This window comes from Apium graveolens, chromosome 4, assembly GCF_009905375.1.
Source record: "Apium graveolens cultivar Ventura chromosome 4, ASM990537v1, whole genome shotgun sequence".
Taxonomy (NCBI): domain Eukaryota; kingdom Viridiplantae; phylum Streptophyta; class Magnoliopsida; order Apiales; family Apiaceae; genus Apium; species Apium graveolens.
Window position 1 is genome coordinate 149,217,479 of NC_133650.1, and position 19,428 is coordinate 149,236,906.

The 19,428-nt window shown below is 36.5% G+C and overlaps 1 protein-coding gene across 1 annotated transcript; it reads right to left on the reverse strand.

The window, feature by feature from the left end:
- Positions 1–4,017: 4,017 nt before the first annotated feature.
- Positions 4,018–4,386, reverse strand: LOC141719063 (uncharacterized). Its single transcript, XM_074521446.1, has one exon. It carries the CDS (start codon positions 4,384–4,386, stop codon positions 4,018–4,020), a length of 369 nt encoding a protein of 122 aa, XP_074377547.1.
- Positions 4,387–19,428: the final 15,042 nt, after the last annotated feature.

A 19,428-nucleotide genomic window follows, 5' to 3' on the forward strand; every position in this document is an offset into this window, starting at 1 on the left:
GATGTTGTTTCACTCTAACGTCGTTGTCGTTGCTCCTAACCCCTCTGTTCACGCTGATTACTATAAAATAGGATGGGTATGCTTTTACTACTATCCTTTTGATGTTGGTCTTACGTTTCCTTTTTTCAAGTTTATGCCCAAGGTTTTGAAATCCCTTAATGTGTCACCAGGGCAACTGATGCCCTTTGCATGGAGAACCCTGGCTTGTTTAGACGCTATTGATGCAAAGCATCATCTATGAATGAATGTTGAGGTTGTGAAATATTGATATTGCTTAAAGAAGTTTAACGGTTGTAGAGTTGGATTTAGCAATAAGAACACTGATGATCCATTGATATTGAACAATGACAATGTTAATGATCGTAACCGGAGAAATGATTACTTTTCTGTCGAGAAGAAATCACTTGGTGATGATGCTGATTACCTGTTGGATCGTTGGAACAACTTAGGTGTCTCAACTATTTTTTTTGTTCAATTTTTGTTGGTATTACTTCTACTTTTCTAGATTTTTCGTCGTTTGCTATTGCATGTCAATTACCCAATATACACCCAATCTGTCAAATAGGCAACTCTCTTAACAAGATCTGAGTATTAACTCCACACAAATGTTAATCACATTGATTGTTGATCTCTTGTTATCTTTCTGACTTTGCATGTCTATTTCCATATAATTAAATTTGTTACCTTTTTTATGTGCTTTGAATAGATCTGGGGTTTGAACCCGACCAAAACGTCACTTCATCCAAAGTTATTGTAGAAAAAATTTGTGCCTTTTTCTTCCGGTGAAAGAATCTGGCCTAATTGTCTTGGTCGTACCATTCGCAATATTGGAACTGTCGATGTGGATGAATTTTTTGCAAAGATGAAAAAGAACCCTGCCAATCGTGACGAAAGTGCTTCTGGAAAGGCTATCATGAGGACTGCTACTAGTCGTACGAGGAGCAAACAAGCTGTTACCCCTATCGCGAGATCTTCTCAGTCTGTCCAAAGTCTTTCGTCGGAATCAGGAGATAGTCCAAAAAGTATCAAAGGAGTTGAGATGAGTTCTGGTCGCCTCTATGCAAAAGGTATACGTCAATTTTCATTATTGTTGGCGTATTTCTTTTTTGCATTTTGCTTTTCAACCTTTATTTTAACTTGGATTGAACCTTTCTTCCTCATTGTAGAGTTTAAGCCACCTGCCATTAAGCCTTTGTTTGTTTTGAGTCGTGATTTGTTTAAGAGGGCTCGTGATGAAAAATCAACCGAGACTGAGTCTTCCAAAGCCCTTTTGATGTTTAGCCCTGTCAGTACCCCTATTACGAAGAAATTACGAGTCGACCCTTCAGCTATCAAGTCAGAATCATTTGTTCCCTTGGTTATTCAAAATTACGATGTTACTGCCGACCCTTCCACTTTTGCTCATATGCTGAATGATATGTTACTCCCCCAATCCATGAAAGCTCTTTTTGTAAAGTATGTCAATGCTATCATGAGTGATACTGCTGGTTATTCTTTCCATGTAAGTCTTGTCATAAATTTGCACATATAGTCTTTTTTCTTTTCTTTCCTAATTACAATTCATTCAACAAACTCTTCAAAGCATCATGGTGGCTCGTGAAGTGTATAATCACGACATGAAAAAGCTCAAAGAGTTGGAGGATGATCAGAAGTGTGCCCCTAAGATTCAAGCTGCAGAGGAGTTGGATTTTAACAATCTCAAAGCAATTAAAGATATCCAGAATGAGTTGGAAGAATTTTCTTCTAAAGTTCAGGCACTGGAGAAGGATATGCGCGACGAAGCGGAGAAAGCTGTTCATCAACAGATTATGCGGAATCGAGTTGACATGATGCTCGAATATGACATTGGTGAATGGAACTCATGGGATGTACTCGAAACTGTAAAGGTTTACAATGAAGAATTTCCCGATGATGCTTTTTCCCTTGATGAGTTCAAGAATCCTAGTGACGTTGATACTAAGATGAAGTCGCCTAAAGATGATGATCCTGATGATGCATAATCAGTTATCTCTTGCTTGATCATGAATTTGTTTCTCTTTGCTAATAACTTATTTTGTTTTGGTACTCTTGTTGATCTCGTTATGCTCAATCCTTGTTTTGCATTTATGCGGGGGATTTATGGTTTTATTTTGTTGGATTTTGGACCCTAACATTTGACGTATCTTTATGTATGTCAATTATAAATTTAATTTATGTTGTTATCTTATCATTTGTTTTTACTTGTGTGTTCTAAGTGTACCTTTAATTTGCTCCTTTTTATAGTAGTTGTCTTCTTTACGAGGTGTCGCATACGTGACTTAGCAATTTGTAAAAAGATTTTAGACGTTAGCTAGTTGTATAATTTGTAAAGCCAAATCCTTCTATATGTTGTCACTAAAAATATAAACATTATAATGAATTACTTGTCATAACGAAGTAATCACTTACGTTACTTTGTAAGACAAGCTTTTATCCCGTCGTCATTATGTATCTTAACGATTTAATTCTTTATTTCAAATCTAATTGTAATTGTCAATTTGTTTTATTTGATACATCAATACACGTTGGTACATGCACTCGTAGAGTGGTTAAGAGGCCTTTATCCCTCTTGAAACTAACCAAATATATTACTAAATTTGTTAGTATAACGTGAACGTGTATAAATGTTATTCATCTTTGTAGTAATTTCAATAATATATGCATATCGACTATAACTGTTGCTTGCTTATAGCAATTTTATTCGAAGCAACACAATTGTAGTTGGGGGATCAGCCCTTGTGTTCATAGTTGGCACGTTTTCTTTGTCGTGTATTAATATACATAATTACTATAAAAACAACTATAGTAAAGTAGACTTATGTAAACACAAGTAAATCTAGAAGACAAGCATAATAAGTAGAAATGATTTGCATAATCACGTAACTTGTGATGCAAAACATAAGGAATAAAAAACATGAGATCAAGTTTCTTCAAGTAAAACGTCATACCAATATAAGCAAAATTCGATAATCAACTATGTCCTAGCGACTTATTTATCCAAAAATTCCTAAAAACTGAATTTAAAAGATAAGTTAGAAAACTTTACATGTGATAAAGCTTTAAGTGTAAAGCGTTCCAGCTTCTTGGTACTTGAATGCCGTCCAAACTCGATAACCGATAAGCCTCACATCCAACAACTGCATCAATAAAGTAAGGTCCTTCCCAGGTGTCGGCAAACTTTCCTGTTGTCACATCCAAAGTGTTTTGGAATGTCTTCCTCAATACCAAGTCGCCAACACGGAAGGCTCTTACATGGACATGTTTGTTATGTGTGTTGGCAACCCTCTGTTGGTAAGATGCCAAACAAATTTTTTCCATCTCTCGAAGCTCGTCCACTGTATCTACGACATGTGCCAATTCTTTAACGTTCATATCAGTTTTCAACAATCCATACCTGGCAGTGGGCATCATGATCTCTGTTGGTAAGACAGTTTCAGTCCCATATACTAAGCTGTAAGGTGTCTGTCTAGTTGACGTCTTAGGAGTAGTCATGTGTGACCACAATACCCAAGGCAATTCCTTTGCCCATTTTCCCTTGCATGAAGTCATTCTTCTCTTGAGGTTGTTGATTAAAATCTTATTGCTTGATTCAACCTGTCTATTGGCTTGAGGGTATCTTGGTATCGACTTGATCAAGTTTATGTTCCACTGTTTGTACAATGCTTCCGTCTTGTCGTTTAAAAACTGCGATCCGTTATCACATATGATTTCAGATGGTACACCAAACTTTAATAGAATATTCCTTTTTATGAATGATATGACCTCTTTCAACGTGACTTGTTTGAACTCTTCTGCTTCGATCCATTTTGAAAAATAATCTGTCATGGCCAGCATGAACACTTTCTGTCTTGGTGCCGGTGACATCTTCCCCACGATGTCCATCCCCCATTTCATAAAAGGCCAAGAGGGAATAGACATGTTGAGACACTCAGATGGTTGATGTATGATGGGTGCATGTCTCTGGAAGGCGTCACATTTCTTCGTGTAATCTAGTGTATCTTATCTTAATGTTGGCCAGTAATAGCCCAAGTGTAATATCTTCAACGAAAGATTTCTTCCGTTAGTATGATTCCCACACTCTCCTTCATGTGCATCCCTCAAAACCATGTCAGCCTCATGTTTCTTCAAGCACCTTTGGAGTAATCCTGTAGAGGACTTCTTGAAAAGCTCATCATCCACAACCGTAAACCTCGACGCCTTCATCCTAAGGGTTCTTGCTTCATTGTTATCGTTGGGCTTAATTCTAAGTTGTAAGTAGTCTTTGTATGTTTGAATCCATCTATCCATGACCTCACTTACGTTGTTGTCATGTTGATCGAGGGCTAATACTTCCATGTCGTGAACCAGCCTCTCAACAGCAGGTTTCATGATATGAATAACTAGAATGTTGCTTAAGTTGAGGCCTTTAAAAATAGCCCCATACCAGCTAGTGCATATTCTTGAACATTGTTCTTCTTAGGCACTTGTTGTATATTGAATGTGTCAAAGTAGCTCGTCAATCTTTTGGTGGCGTCTAAGTACGAAATCATCTTGGGGTCCTTTGTTTCATAAGAACCATTAACATGATTGACAATCAATAATGAATCACAGTTTACATCAATGTTTTTGACCTTCATGTCCTTGACCGCCCGCCTTCAAGTGAACTCTTGGACTGACTGGTTGTTACGCCGACCACCAGGTCGTGAGGTATACTCGGCCTCATTATTAGTTTCTTCAAAATCAAATCATATTGAATATGATAGTATATCCCCCTATGGTGATTTGAGTACAAGCCCCAATCCTGTTCCATTCATATTTGATGCTTCATCCGTGTATAATGTCCATGGCTTATCATCTGCCCTTGTAATGACTTGTCGAAACTTGTCCTCAGCCACCGTCATTTGGCTCGGACTGAAATCAGCCATAAAGTCAGCTAAGGATTGTGATTTTCTAGCCGTCCTAGTGTCATACGTGATGTCATAAGTGCTTAGACGTATGGCCCATTTCGCCATTCTTCCCGTCAAGTCTGGTTTGCTCAAAACATTCCTCAAAGGAAATTTGTCATAACATGTATTTTTTGTGATTCAAAATAATGCCTCAGTTTAGCTGAAGTCATGGCCAATGCAAGTACTAGTTTTTCAAGAGACGTGTACCTTATCTCCGCATCTACCAAGCTTTTGCTGACGTAATAAGTGGGTGACTGGACGCCTTCACTTTCTTTGACGAGCAGTCCACTTACAGCATAATCTGTAACAGATAAGTAAACATAAATGTCCTCTGCTTTAAGAGGCTTAGACAAGAGTGAAAGGGTAGTGAGATAATTCTTCAAGTCGTTAAGTGCAGCTTCATATTTTTCTGACCACACCCCTTATTTTTTTCTCAAAACATAATAGAAGAGTTTACATCTGTCTGATGACCGTGAGATAAACATGTTCAAGGTTGCAACCCTTCCCGTCAATTTCTGGACATCTTTAATATTCGATGGACTTTTCAACTTGAAAATTTCCTTAATTTGTTATGGGCTAGCCTCAATGCTCCTCCTGGTCACCATGTGTCCAAGAAATTTTTCGGATGATACAACAAAATTGCATTTGGAGGGGTTGAGTTTCATGTTGTATGATCTCAATATGTCAAACACTTCTTATAAGTCATGAACGTGATTTTTTGCATATACTGATTTAACCACCATTTCATCGATGTAAACTTCCATTATTTGACCTATTTGATCTTTGAACATCTTATTGACGAGTCTCTGAAATGTTGCCACTACATTACGTAGTCCAAAAGGCATAGCTAATAGAAATATATCACCCTGCCTATAATAAATGTTGTATTCTCACAATCAGACGGCTCCATTTAGATTTGATTAAAGCCACTTGACGCATCCAAGAACGTTAGTAATTCAAGTCCAGTTGTTGAATCCATCATGATGTCGATGTGGGGTAATGGATAGGGGTCCTTGGGGCAAGCTTTGTTCAAGTCCGTGTAGTCAACACAAACTCTCCATTTTCCGTTCTTGTGACGGCCTCAACCCCGGGGTCAGGAGTTGACGTCACCAACAACAATAATAACAACGTAATATAATCCAAATCATTAATAATACATAACCATGACCCCTTTACCAAGACCTTTTCCAGGTTTAAGTATGATTTAGGTTACAACTATTACAAAACCGACTTACCACAAACCATCCTAATGTAGCTAACCTAATACAGCAACTCATCAGACCATCCTTGGTCCAACACAACTACCTCAGAAGAGCCTGACACAGAAGGAACTGGAGCTCTACCCTGACTACCACAGAAGAATCTCCTATGCATCTGTAATACATATATAAAATATTCTGCAAGGGTGAGCAATTAATTGCTCAGCAGTATTATTATATGAATAACAAGTAAAATGATTTAAGTAAAGCAGTTATAGGAACAAAATTCATAACTTGATAGAAAACAAGTAAAACATGTGTAAACTGGATATCAAAACTAGCATGCTTTTAACAAAACAAACGTAGTAGTGTGCTGTGTAAGTACCAGAGTCCAATTTTAGCATGCTATTCATATTTATAAAACTACCGTATCAAGTACTTATACCCGTACGGGAATAACAAAGCCAAATCAGATACGTAGTGGATATGTGCAGACAACTGATCAGGCTATCAACACCGGACGACTCCAACTGCCATCCCATTTACCTGTTCCGGAACTTAGAGACTAGCTAGGTCTCTGACCTGCTGGACTAATCGGTTATAATTTGCGTGTAACCGAATTAGCCTCTTACGCCACCTCAATAGGCCCCCTGGCCTCAATGTATCCCATATCTGATCGTTTTATCCAGTTTTCAAAACACCTGTACCTATCTCATTTCAAAACCATTCGTTTTAACCGCACATGTAAAACCAGTTCACAATCATTTTTATCCAAGATAGGTACCTTTCGAAGTTACTTTTCCCCAAAACAGATTTAAAACAATGATTTCTTAACTACAGGGGATACGTAACTTAAAACATTTCTGTTCCATTACGAGATTAAAATATTAGCTATTCATACGTATCGAACCATAAAAGAATGATCAGGGTACTTGCCTTGCAGAGCCTTACAACAATCACTGATTGATCTTGGATCGACTCGGACATTCGACTTTATTGCCTTACTATCAGACTATCCTGGATCCGACTTTGAAACCCAGGTTCTTCGCTTGGAACCTTGCTGAACTTGTCAATCGATTACTAGGTTATCTTTAGTCGTACGTCAAATCTCGGTTCTCCGACTAAAGCCTACAGGAGTCAAATTACCCTAAGTTAGATGACCAGCTATGCTTGACATATCCTCGCTAGGACTTCTACCCAAACCATAACAATTCTTGACTCGTAAATATACGTATTATTGCAACTCACATAACAATTAAGGATCAATATATTCACAACTCGGTTCAATAACCTTTGTCAGAAAATACGTATATCCGATATTTGTAAAGTAGGGTTCTTCACTGATTATAAAAAGTTTTATCACAACACACCAATACATTTCGTAAAGTATTTATAATTATATATAATTATATATGTACATATATATTCGACTAGTAATCCCGATAATCACAGGATATGTTCCCGTACTTTCGAATTTAATTTCCGAAAATTCGGCAACACATCCTCTGTTTATCGGCCAACCCGTCGAACAATTTAACGCCAAATCACAATCACAACCAATCAATCACACAATCCAAAATTCCACAAATTCCAACCGCTGACTTATATCAACTAATTATTATTCATATTTTATATTTTTAACTCATAGAACTCAGAAATTATTCATCATTGCCCACCGTTGACTCACCGAAGTTCATCATCAACGGCGATACAATTTATTGGAGCCCGATATAGTACAAGTTCCTAAATAAATTATACCGATTACTATAATTTTTTCCGCAACGAAAATTTTTATTTCACGAATGTTATTCATTTATTTCCCTGCAGAAAATAAAATAAAAAATCAATTTACAATAACCAAGCCCAATTGCATAAACAGGCCCAACAGTAGAGGACCGAAAAATCCGGCCCAAACTGCAAGCCCAAAGAACCAACCCAACAGCAACACAGAAGACAGGGGAACAGGGAAGCACGCGGCCACGCGCTGCCTGAACCAACACCACCAACACAACGCACACACAGCCACGACACACACACACACATTCACAACGCACACACACAGACACTATACACACACAAGCAAATACATATCTATATATAGATATATACATACGAATAAGCAACAGGACCACCAAGCTCACCGGAAAAAAAAAGCGGCGGCGAGACCGGAGCAACAGGAAAGCCGGAGAGAAACGCCGGAAAAAGAGAAGGGAAAGAATGAGAGAAAGAAATGGGAAAAGGAAGAGATACAAAGGGAGAGATTTTGAGAGATTAAACCGAGAGAGAAATGGAGAGATGTGAGAGTTCAGCCGAGAGAGAGACAAAGGAAAAGGGAATTGTTCCCTCAATTAACATGCTGAAGACACGTGTCCTATATTTAGGATACGTGTCGATTTCTTATTACCACAATTCGCGTTATACAGGGCCAGTTACATCTCAAAGTTACTATTTATGAAACGGGTTCGCCAGAAAACAAATTCAAAATTTAGCGAAATAACTTCAAAATTTTATACATATCCCGAACTTAATTAAAACGTAAGTTTCATAATTTTAAAATAATTTCTGAAATGCAGTTTATACCCGCTTTTAGAAATTAAACGAAACAACGCGCGGGTGAAATAAATCCCGAAAATTTCCAAAATAATTTTAAAATTCTCAGAATAATTCAAACTTAATAAAATACGAGTTTCGAGATTTTTGAAGAATTCCGGAATTAAATACAGATTTTACAAATAAATGCAATTAGAAAATCATACAAGGCTAAATAATTGATGAAATATTGATTTCTAAATTTTATAAATTCCCAAAAATAAATTTTAATTATAAAACTATAAAAATAATTTTAGAGACAATCCAAATCTTTATGGAAATAAAATGCAATAAAATCACCTTTAACAGTGAAACAAAAATCATACAACCCACTAATTAACCACGCAATTCAATCCTATATACTAGTAATCACATATGCATAATAACAAAGCAATAATCCGCTAACAGAACCCATATACATAGTTTATTTATTTAACTATTTAATTATTACACTTTAAATTAATAGAAAATATACGAGTCGTTATAGTTCTTCTTCTGCATTTCGACAATATTTTCTAACCACTAATAATAGGCAACCTCTTTGATCATCCCAGCTTTCTTAAGCCTATCTACTTCTTCATTGATTATTTTGTTTCTTTCCGCTACGAATTTCCTTCATTTTTGTTGAAAAGGACTGTGGTTAGTATGACATTTAACTTATGTGTGATCACACTGGGATCAATTCTTGTGATGTCGTCATGTTCCCATGCAAACTCATCCAACCTTGTGGTAAAAAAGTTCACCAAATTAGCTTAAATAGTAGGTGATAAATCTTCTCCAATCAGAACTTTCTTGTCTCCCGTCTTTAGATCGACCTCAACCAATTTTTCAGGTCATGTGATTGTGGACACATGTTGTAATAACCCCAATTTTTGGAAATTTTGAAACCCTGATGAATAGTAACTTTTGATGACTATGCTGATTAAGAAAAATTATCAGTCTACGCTATATAGGAGTACTGTTATGGAAATTCTAAGATCATATTAGTATTCCATAAAATAAATGAGTGTATGTAAAGGTCATTAGAATTCGAATCCGGACACTTTAATTTTTCCCGAAAATCCACCAGATACCGAAAAAATTGAGTATAAAGTAACATAATTAAAAGGATTTTTATTTAAGGATTATAAGAGAGGATCATTAAAGGATTATAAAATATTAGGAAAGATTTAAGGAAGCTCAAATAATGAGATCCTGGATATGATCCCTCAAACGGATAACGAGAACGAAAGTTAAGCGAACCATAAAACAGATAAGCGACCATTAGCCAAACAACTAAGCACTAATCAAGAGATTAGCACCTAGTGAGGTCATCAAACCACAAGGTGTGGACAAGTGGAAGCATTATGACATGTGCAAGGTGACATAAGCATGATTTGGAAGATATTTCACAAAAATGAATTATGTCCATACATTTTAACTTTAGTTAAACCTTGGCTAAGATTGACCAAGACAACAAAACCATCACAAATTAATCAAAGTCAATAAATAAGCAATTTCACTATTTATTTCTTCATGAAGCTCTCGGTTTCTTCTTGAAAGCAAAAGAAGAAAAGATCAAGTCCAAGCTCTACTCTATAATAAATTTAAAAGTAATTATGCAAGCTTCCTTGTGATTAGATAAGTATATCCTAGGAGTTTAAGCTTCTAACTCTTTGTAAATCTCTTCCAATAAATCAAGGAAGGTGAAAGGCATATGTCATAGCCTATTTGTTTATTCGAGGATTTAACTCAACTCAAATAAGGATGTAACAAGTAAATAGTGGTTCTATCGTCAGAAAGATCTCTCAAGGTGTCATATGTCAAAGGATTAAGTAACATTGTTCATCTACAGACTTGAGGACTTAATTCACTGGAAGAAGCTCAAGAAATTGATCAAGCCTCAGTGATATAAACCAAGATTGTGGATTTAATCAAGTGACAAAGATCTTGTCAGGGTATCAATTTATTACAGGGATTTAATCTGAAGAAAATAAAGACATGAAGAAACATCACAGATGTTAGTCATTCATGAATCAGACAGTACATCGAGTGTCAACATTGAAGTGGTGAAATGGATTCATAGTTTCAGTGATTTTCAGAAGATTGTCAGAAGAGTGGTTGCTGTTCAAGATTAGTATTAATTCTCTATTAATTAATTAAGTCATATAATTTAATTAAGAAAATAAATTATATCTGCAAAGATTAATTTATTGATTAATTGAATTAATTGGTTAATTAATTATGAATTAATATTATGCATTTTTCAGAAATGATTTTGAATTAATATTCAAAATTAACTCAGCAAGACAGATATTTGAACTAGTATGATAATTGGATTGTCATACTGAAAGTCTTTCCAAGTCTGTTTAGATTGTCTTGCCGATAGTCTTTCCAGCTTAAAGGATTGTCTTGCCGATAGTCTTTCCAGTTCAATCAATAGTCTCACCGATTGTCTTGCTAGTTCAAAAGGATAGTCTTGCCAACAAATCAGGTGGTTGTTTGATTACTTAAAAAACATAAGCTAATTTTTAACAGGAGAGCATTGAATATCAAAACCAACTGAAGAACACAAAACAGCAGAGAACTTATTGCAATTTCTCAGGACATTAATTTCTAGTATTTATTGTTAAATCTAAACCACTAGAAATCCTTTTCTTGTTCTTGTGTAACTATCTAGCTGATCAAAATCCCTAGAACTTAATCTCAAATTGCTTTTAGCATTTGATCCTTTTTATTTCAAAAATAGAAAAAGTTCATGTCGAATTTATTCTAGATTTGGAATAATTTATTTGAGATTAATCCCTTGTAAACGATACCGTTGTTGTAACACCTTTCAAGTTTAATAATAGTTTTATTTAACTTGAATTTTGTTTCACTTTTTTATTCCGCATTTTATTCGATTAAATGGTATAGTTTGTATTCAACCCCCCTTCTACAAACTTATTGGGACCTAACAATTGGTATCAGAGCCTTCTGATTAACGAACAAATCAAGATCCTAGACTTTTGTGATTCTTCCACTCCTTGAATTTTTATTTACTCAAACAATTCATAATGACTATACAAAAAGTTGGAACCGTTAAAATTCTACTGTTCGATAAAGAAAATTATATTATGTGGAAGAAGAAGATGCTCTTGTTTTTACAAGTTGCAAATCCCAAATATCTGGACGTGTTAAAGAAGGGTCCAAAAATTCTAATGGTTATTGAACCAGAGGTTATAGAAGATGATGTTGTAATTATCAAAGCTAGAACCTATGTAAAAGACCCTGAGGATTTTTCTCCTGCTAAAAAAGAAGAAGCCTCCTTGGATGCCAGCCTTCAATTAATTTTAGTTGATTCCCTTGATCCCTTGACGAACAGACATGTGATGAACTGTAAAAATTCCAAACACATCAGGGAAACTATTGAGGTGATTAATGAAGGCACAGAGGAAGTTCGAGAGAACAAGTTAGAGATCCTAACCTCTGAGTATGAACACTTTAAATCCAATCCAGGAGAAGGAATCACTGAAGTGTTTGAGAGGTACAATGCATTGATCAACAACCTGAACATAAATGGAAAATATTACTCAATCAGGGAGGTCAACAAAAAGTTCCTTTTAACACTGCCAACTCATCTTGAACATAGAATCACTGCCATAAGAGAAGCGAGAGATCTGAATGAGATTTCTTTGGAAAGGCTCTATGGTGTGCTAAAAACCTATGAGTTGGAGCAGATTCAGCAGAAGGAAGTCTATGGGAAAGGAAGAGTGGTCAACACATCTACTGCTCTAGTAGATGAAGAAGAAGAACAACAACAACAACAATCTCAACAGTCAGAGAGAATGGTACAGTCTTCCAAGGCTGAAGAAAATGTGATAGTAGCAGAATTTGATCCTCCTACTACAAATCAATCAGGAGATGATTTTTACTCCTTGGAAGAACTGGAGCAAATTGGAAGATAAGTCAATGGCCCTGATTGTCAAGAGATTCTCCAATGTCAGATTCAAGAGGAATCCCAAGTTCAAGTACAAGTCCAACTACAACAGATTCCAGAAAGGTGGATCTTCATCCTCTAACACCAGCAGTGGTGGATACAAAACAGGGATGGTTGATTGAAGCACCGTTCGATACTTTAACTGCAATGAGTTGGGACACTTTGCCGCAGAATGCAGGAAGCCAAAACAAGTTAGGAAGAACTCTTATAATTCTAATCAGAAGAGTAAATCTGAAAGGGCTTACCTGGCAAAGGGAAGAAGCTGGGATGATACTGACAGTGAAGATGAAGAAGTTGGGAATCTTGCTCTTATGGCTAGTGATGCAAACACCTCATCATCAAGAAAAGAGGTAAAATTTACTGATGCTGAATTAGTCTATCATCTAGGAGGCTCCTTAGATTGTACTCATCGTGATAATGAAATGTTAACTCAACAAATCAAAGACCTTGAGAAAGAGGTTAATGAATTAAGACTAGTGCACATTACTCAAGATAAATTAAAAGAACAAGTATCTTTTCTAGAGAATAGAGTTGACTGTTATAGACAACTTGAAACTATTCTCAAAGACAAGATCACCAGTCTTGAGACTAAAGTCAAAGCTTACTTTAATTCTTGCTCTAAGGCTAAAGAGTTCTACAATAAGCAAGCTATTAATCAAACATCTGGAGTAGGTTATGATTATAATGGTGCTATTGGAGAATTAGGCATAAACTTCCCTCCTCATGTTTGTGCTAAAGGTAGGGAAGTACCACATGTGCTTAAGGGTGTTGATAAACCCCTCTATAAAAAATCAATTGCCGAACCATTTGATGAGACCTCTTTTATTATTCAAGAAGAAATATGTGCTGAAGATCTTGCTAATGAGAAGGTTTTTCCCAAGTCAAGTGTGTCGAAAGTTCCAGTCAAAGTTGTGAAAGCAACTAAGACTAACTCAGACACACCTGAGTTGGATAACAAAAATGCCATGCCTACCATGCATAATTTATTTGTTACTAATTCCTCTCATAAAGTATGTGGTGTTACTAATTGCATGTCTTGTGCTTTTAATTTGATGGTTGCTTATTTTAATGATAAGCACGTTTCTAGTGATAAGACTACTCCTCGTCAGCATGTGAATAATAAGAAGCATAATAGGTCTAAGACTGCTAGTCCTCCTAAAGCTAGAAAGGAGACATTTGTGCCTAAGCCTAAACAGAAATTTGTCAAGGCTGTTTACAAGGTCTGTTAGGTCACACACACACTGTAGAGGGGGGTGAATACAGTGTATAGCACAATCAAATCGAACTTTAATAACTCAAGTAACAGAAAACATCCTTTATTGAAACAATAAACTCTGTTACAATATGGACTATTCTCTCTCAGTGATAAATAAATATCACGAGAACTGCTAGGGTTTCAATAATTAATCTTCTCGATTATGATAACACTTATAGTATAAACCCTATGTCTGTGTTTATATACTACACAGTTACAAGATAATTGCTAATTGATATGGAATATAATTCTGCTTCCTAAAATATATCAATCAGATATCTTTTCTTCCAAGTATTCTATTCTTCATAGAATTCCATCTTCATGCATATCTCTTCTTATGTTTGTCTCGATCTTCTATCCTTTAACCAGCTGCTTTCCATATCTGAACGTCCTTCAGTACTTAAGTTCTGATATCCATCTTCTGATGATTATCTCCTGATAATATAAGTACTGATATCCTTAAGTCCTGACTTCCAGTAAGTACTGATTTATCCAGTTTAAGTAAGATCTGAAAACTAAACATAAATCACATTAGCCATGACATTATCAAATATATCTAACAATCTCCCCCAACTTGTAAATTAGCATAATATACAAGTTTAACAGATATTTGATGATGTCAAAAACATCAAGTACAAATACATGAGAATTTGACTAGATAACTACAACTTACAGTCCTTAAAGCTTTACCAATCTTTAACTTCTGATAACAACTTCAGTCTGTATTCATATCAGAATTTAAGGAGTTGTAGATCTTGACTTGGCTTCATCTTCTGATCTCTCAGATGTCAGGAGTTGTTCTGAGATAGTTCTTCAACAAACATCTCTCAGCATATCTAAGTTCATCAATCATCCTCCTTTTAGCATCTTTAAGTTCTGCAGAATCTTCACCAGTTTGAAAGATTGCAGCCCTGAGATCATTAATTTTAGCTTTCCTTATGTCCTGATCTAGTCTGATCAAATATGCCTTATCAGACTCAAGATTGAATTCCACAGCCCTGTAACCCAGAAAGGTAGTTATAATCTTGGCAGTGTTGGGCTTCATCTCAACTATATCACCCTTGTGATCTCTGTACTTTGGAAGATATGTGCTGTCAGACTTAACAGAATAAAGCCTTTTCTGTCTCTGAATCTGATTCTTCAAATAGTTTGCAGCACTTTATGTTATTTTGTCATTCACTTGAAGTAAGAATAATACATGCTCCAGTTCTTCAAAATACTTCAGTGGAATGGCACTTTCCCTTATATGATAAACCCTACCATCTGTCATGAAGTACAACAAAATGTGTTCTTTCAAGTAGGTATGGTAAACCATTTGTACAGATTCCAGTTGATTCAATCTCTCAGGAGTTGCTCCAATACCTGGTTCACTTAAGGAAGTTGGATCATTGGTAGTGTTCTGTATTCTTCTTTCATCAGCACTTTCCAATCCAGTTTTATCTCTTGCTTCCTTTCCAGTAACCACTCTTGCTTCAAAACCACTTGCAGCAGTCTTCAAAGGCTGAGTCTGTTTGGCTTTAATGAATCCTGACAGGAGTGTCTTTGATTTATCAGAACTAACTATCTCTTGACTCTGAACAACTTGAGCCATGTCAGAGGTTGTCTTAGAAACTTTTCTTAAAGTCAGAGTAAGATCAGCATCTTCATCAGTAATTTCTTCATTCACAGGAGGCACATAAACCTTGATAGGTTCACCAACTTTCTCTTTGCCCTTGGACCTTAGATCTATCTGCAGTTGTGATTTAGCCATGATTACTTCAGGATTTGTCTTTTCTTTTATCACAATGCCTTTGAGTGTTGGAAGTTTCTTTTTACCAGAAGCTTCAGATTTAGATTTGACTTTTTCTGATTTAAGTCTGGCTTCTTCTTCCATTAGACTCTCCAAGTCCATTCCTGGATTTTCCTTAAGAAACAACTGTCTTGACATTTCTTCATCAAGATCTAAAAGTTCATCAGAACTTATCCTTTTACCAGTAGCAGAAGTAATTCTTTTTCCAGCATCAGAACTTGTTCTGTGACTTGTGATTTCATCTTTTCTTGATGAGAAACCTCTACCTTGACTATGACCTCCACCCCTTCCAGAGGTTCCTTGGTCATCTTTTTCATCATCCTTCCCCTTCAGTGTTTTATCAGTTTTGCATTTGGACTTAATTACTTTCTCCCCCTTTTTGGCATCAGCAGGTAAGAGAAGAGAGACAAGCAATTCCACTGAGGCTTGGATTTCATTAAGTTGAGATTGCTGAGAAGCTTGATTTTTCAAAATATCATCAATCTGAGATTGTTGTTTCTCTTGAGTCTTCTCAATATAAGCAACTCTGTCAAAGGTAGGTTGGAAGAATTTTTTCTTGTCAAGTTTCTGAACTTGTTCTTGCTTGATCAATTCTTCCTGAATTTTATGTATTTCTGCATGAGTAGTTGAATGGAGACCTTGCAGATGTTTAGTACTCAATGCAGTGACTCGAAGCTGTGTTTTAAAATCATCAGTAATTAACATCTCATCAGCTTTTGTCAAGTGCTCAGCAAGATTCTTTGCAGATGGAACACTTGTAACTGAGTTCCATTCCCTAGTCCACTCTTGTCCTGCAAGAGTTTCACTCCAAGGCACTGGTGCTTCTCTTGTAATAAACTTCTTAACTAATTCACTTTTAGGAACAGTTTGTTTAGGTGCATGTCCTGAAGGACCTGCTTCATCAGCATCTGCATTTGGAGCAGCATCGCCAGTAACATCAGCATTTGCAGCATCAGAACTTACAAAATCAGCTTCTTCTGATAAAACAACAGTATGAGAAGCAATTGAGGCTTCAGCATCATCCTCTAAGTGCTGATCTGATTCCAAGTTCTGATCAACAGCCATATCCTGATGCTCACCTACATTCTGATCATCAACATCTAGATGCAAAGAAGGTGTAGTTGATAGTTCTGGAGTTTGAGTAGCATCAGAGACAGGTATTGTTGATGGATGAATTGCTGTTGGAGCTTCTAATTAAAGTACCTCAGGCACAACCACGTTCCGAATATCAATTTCAGAACTTATGCCTGGATCAACAGGAGTTACAGTCTTTTGAACAGGAGACACAGATGGTGTGTTTGCCATTTCAGTAGCAGCTTCCTGAGGTGGAGTTAATGGAGAAGCAGTGGCTTCAGCAGATTCTGGTTCTTGTGAGATCAGAGATTCCTGATCCCCTTCCTTAGCTGCTGCTTCCTCATCATCTGAAACTGGCCTTTTAGCTCTCTGTTTCTTGTATCTCTTAGAAGGTGGGGATCCCTTGGGAGTTTCAGTAGAAGTCATTCTTCTAAGCCTTTTGAGAAGCTTAGATCCCCAAATTCCAGAATCCTTCTGAGAAGGAACTTTCTAAGCTTCTTTGACAACAGGTTCTGATGTAGAAACCTGTTGCTCACTATCAGACTCATCTCTCAAAACAATCCTCCTTCTCTTCTGAGGTGTTTGAGGAACAGTCTTTGTCCTCTTTGGCTTGGAAGATGAAGGCTTCATAGTAGGTGCTGAGGATGAAGGTTGAGCTGTCTGTGAAGTTGAGAGATATGATTTGAGATAAGTTCTGAGGGATGGTTGAGGTATAGATGGATGAGTGGTATGTTCTGATGGTTTCTGTGGTGTTTGGGAGGTGGTGGTAGGTTGGACATCAGGATAAACAGATCTATAGGTTTGAGGATCAGCATTTACCAAGATCTGTTTTACAGACTGAGGAATCTGTAAAGATCTAACCACCTTTTTCTTAGTGTCAGCATTTACCAGGTCATTAAAGGCTCGTTTTGCAATTTTGAATGGTGGAATTAAGGTACTGGCTAGTTGAGGGGGATTAGTACAGCAAAAGTTATATATAAGCTGACAGAATCTAGCGAAGTAGACAACATTCCTATCCTCTGTCATCCTATCCCCAATAAAACTTATCACAACATTTGCAAAATCAAAATGAGTTTGGTTAATGATAGCATACCCGATGTGCTGACTCATTATAGGGATGGCATCAAAGTTGGAACACTTATTCCCAAAAGCTTTAGTGATGCAGTCGAAGAAGAAGCTCCATTCCTTTCTGATATGAGCCCGTTTCAACTACCCAAGCTTTTCCAAACTCTGCTCATACCCCAAACTGGCCATTAACTCTTGAAGAGATGATTCCTCCGGGGTTGAAAAGTACATCCTTCTGGTAAATGTAGGGCCTTGCGAATTGTACCAGGAGTTACCATATGCGTAGAATCATCCACTTTGAAAATAATATCGGGAGTACCATTTGTACCACCATTATCAAAGTGCCCAGTCCGCCAAAACGTCAGAACTTGTTGGCTTGAAAAGACTGAAGGCTGGGTCAATGCATACCCAATTTCACTGTGTGCAAGAAGATCTTGTACAAAATGTAACTCAGACGGAGCTTCAGCATGATCGAGAATTGCAGATTAGTTATTTGGAACAAACTTAGCTCCATCAATGATCAAATCCTTAGGTGCCATGAGAAAAATCGAAAATTAAGAGTTGCCTGTTAGGTGTTTGAGAAAATGTCTGTATGAAAAAAAAACCAACGTCAGGAGATGAAAGAGAGTAAAAGCAAAGAAAGAGAGATAAAGTGTAAAGGTAAATAAAAGATTGGAAAATCTTCTCTCGGTCTTACTTATACTTGAAAAAAAATATAACCGTTAGACACCTTTCATATATGCAGTAATAATGAATAGTTAATGGGCACGGGAAAACAATAATCATTACTTACCCATTTGCAGTTTTTCAAGGAAAAACCGTTCCACTTACCCAGTAATTCCATTAATCGAGGTAAATCAGTTTTAATTCAAAATTGAAACTGTTCCCACTTATTCAATTATTTTTCACTGCAAAACCAATATTCTGAGAAGAAATTCAAATATGAGAATGACCAAAATTAAAGCAAGTAAATAAGTACTGATATTGTAAGATCAGAACTTAATCAACATTAAAATGGTTATCAGAATATGGATATATCAGGATTTATTAGTGCATTTAAATTACAAACACCTCAGAGACAAAAACTTGCAAAAACTAGAAATTCCATTAATATATAAAGAGAATACATTCATGAAATTTAAATTACATCAGAACTTTACAAGATTGTCCTAAGCTTCTAAACCTAACATCAACAGCTTTTGTCCAAGCTCAAGAAGCAGGGCAAGGCTGACGGTGAAGAAAAACAGGAAGAAGAAAAATAAATTATTTCTTCTTCCTACTCTCTACAAAAAGAATAGCGAGTCTGATGATTCGCTCTTGCTGGCGGAGAGCTTCCAGCCTTTCTTCCTCCAATCGCTCCAGATGGCGACGGTAGTCCATGTAAAAGAACATGAGGTGGGTGAGAACCTCCTGGGGAACCGAGTCCCAAATCTCATCAGGAATGGCAGTGATGTGCCATTCCTGCTGCCAGGCTTCACAGCTCAGCTCCATGTTGAATGTTTCATAGTTCAAAAACATGTTGTAGTTGACCATGGTTTTGTTGATATGAAGAAAAT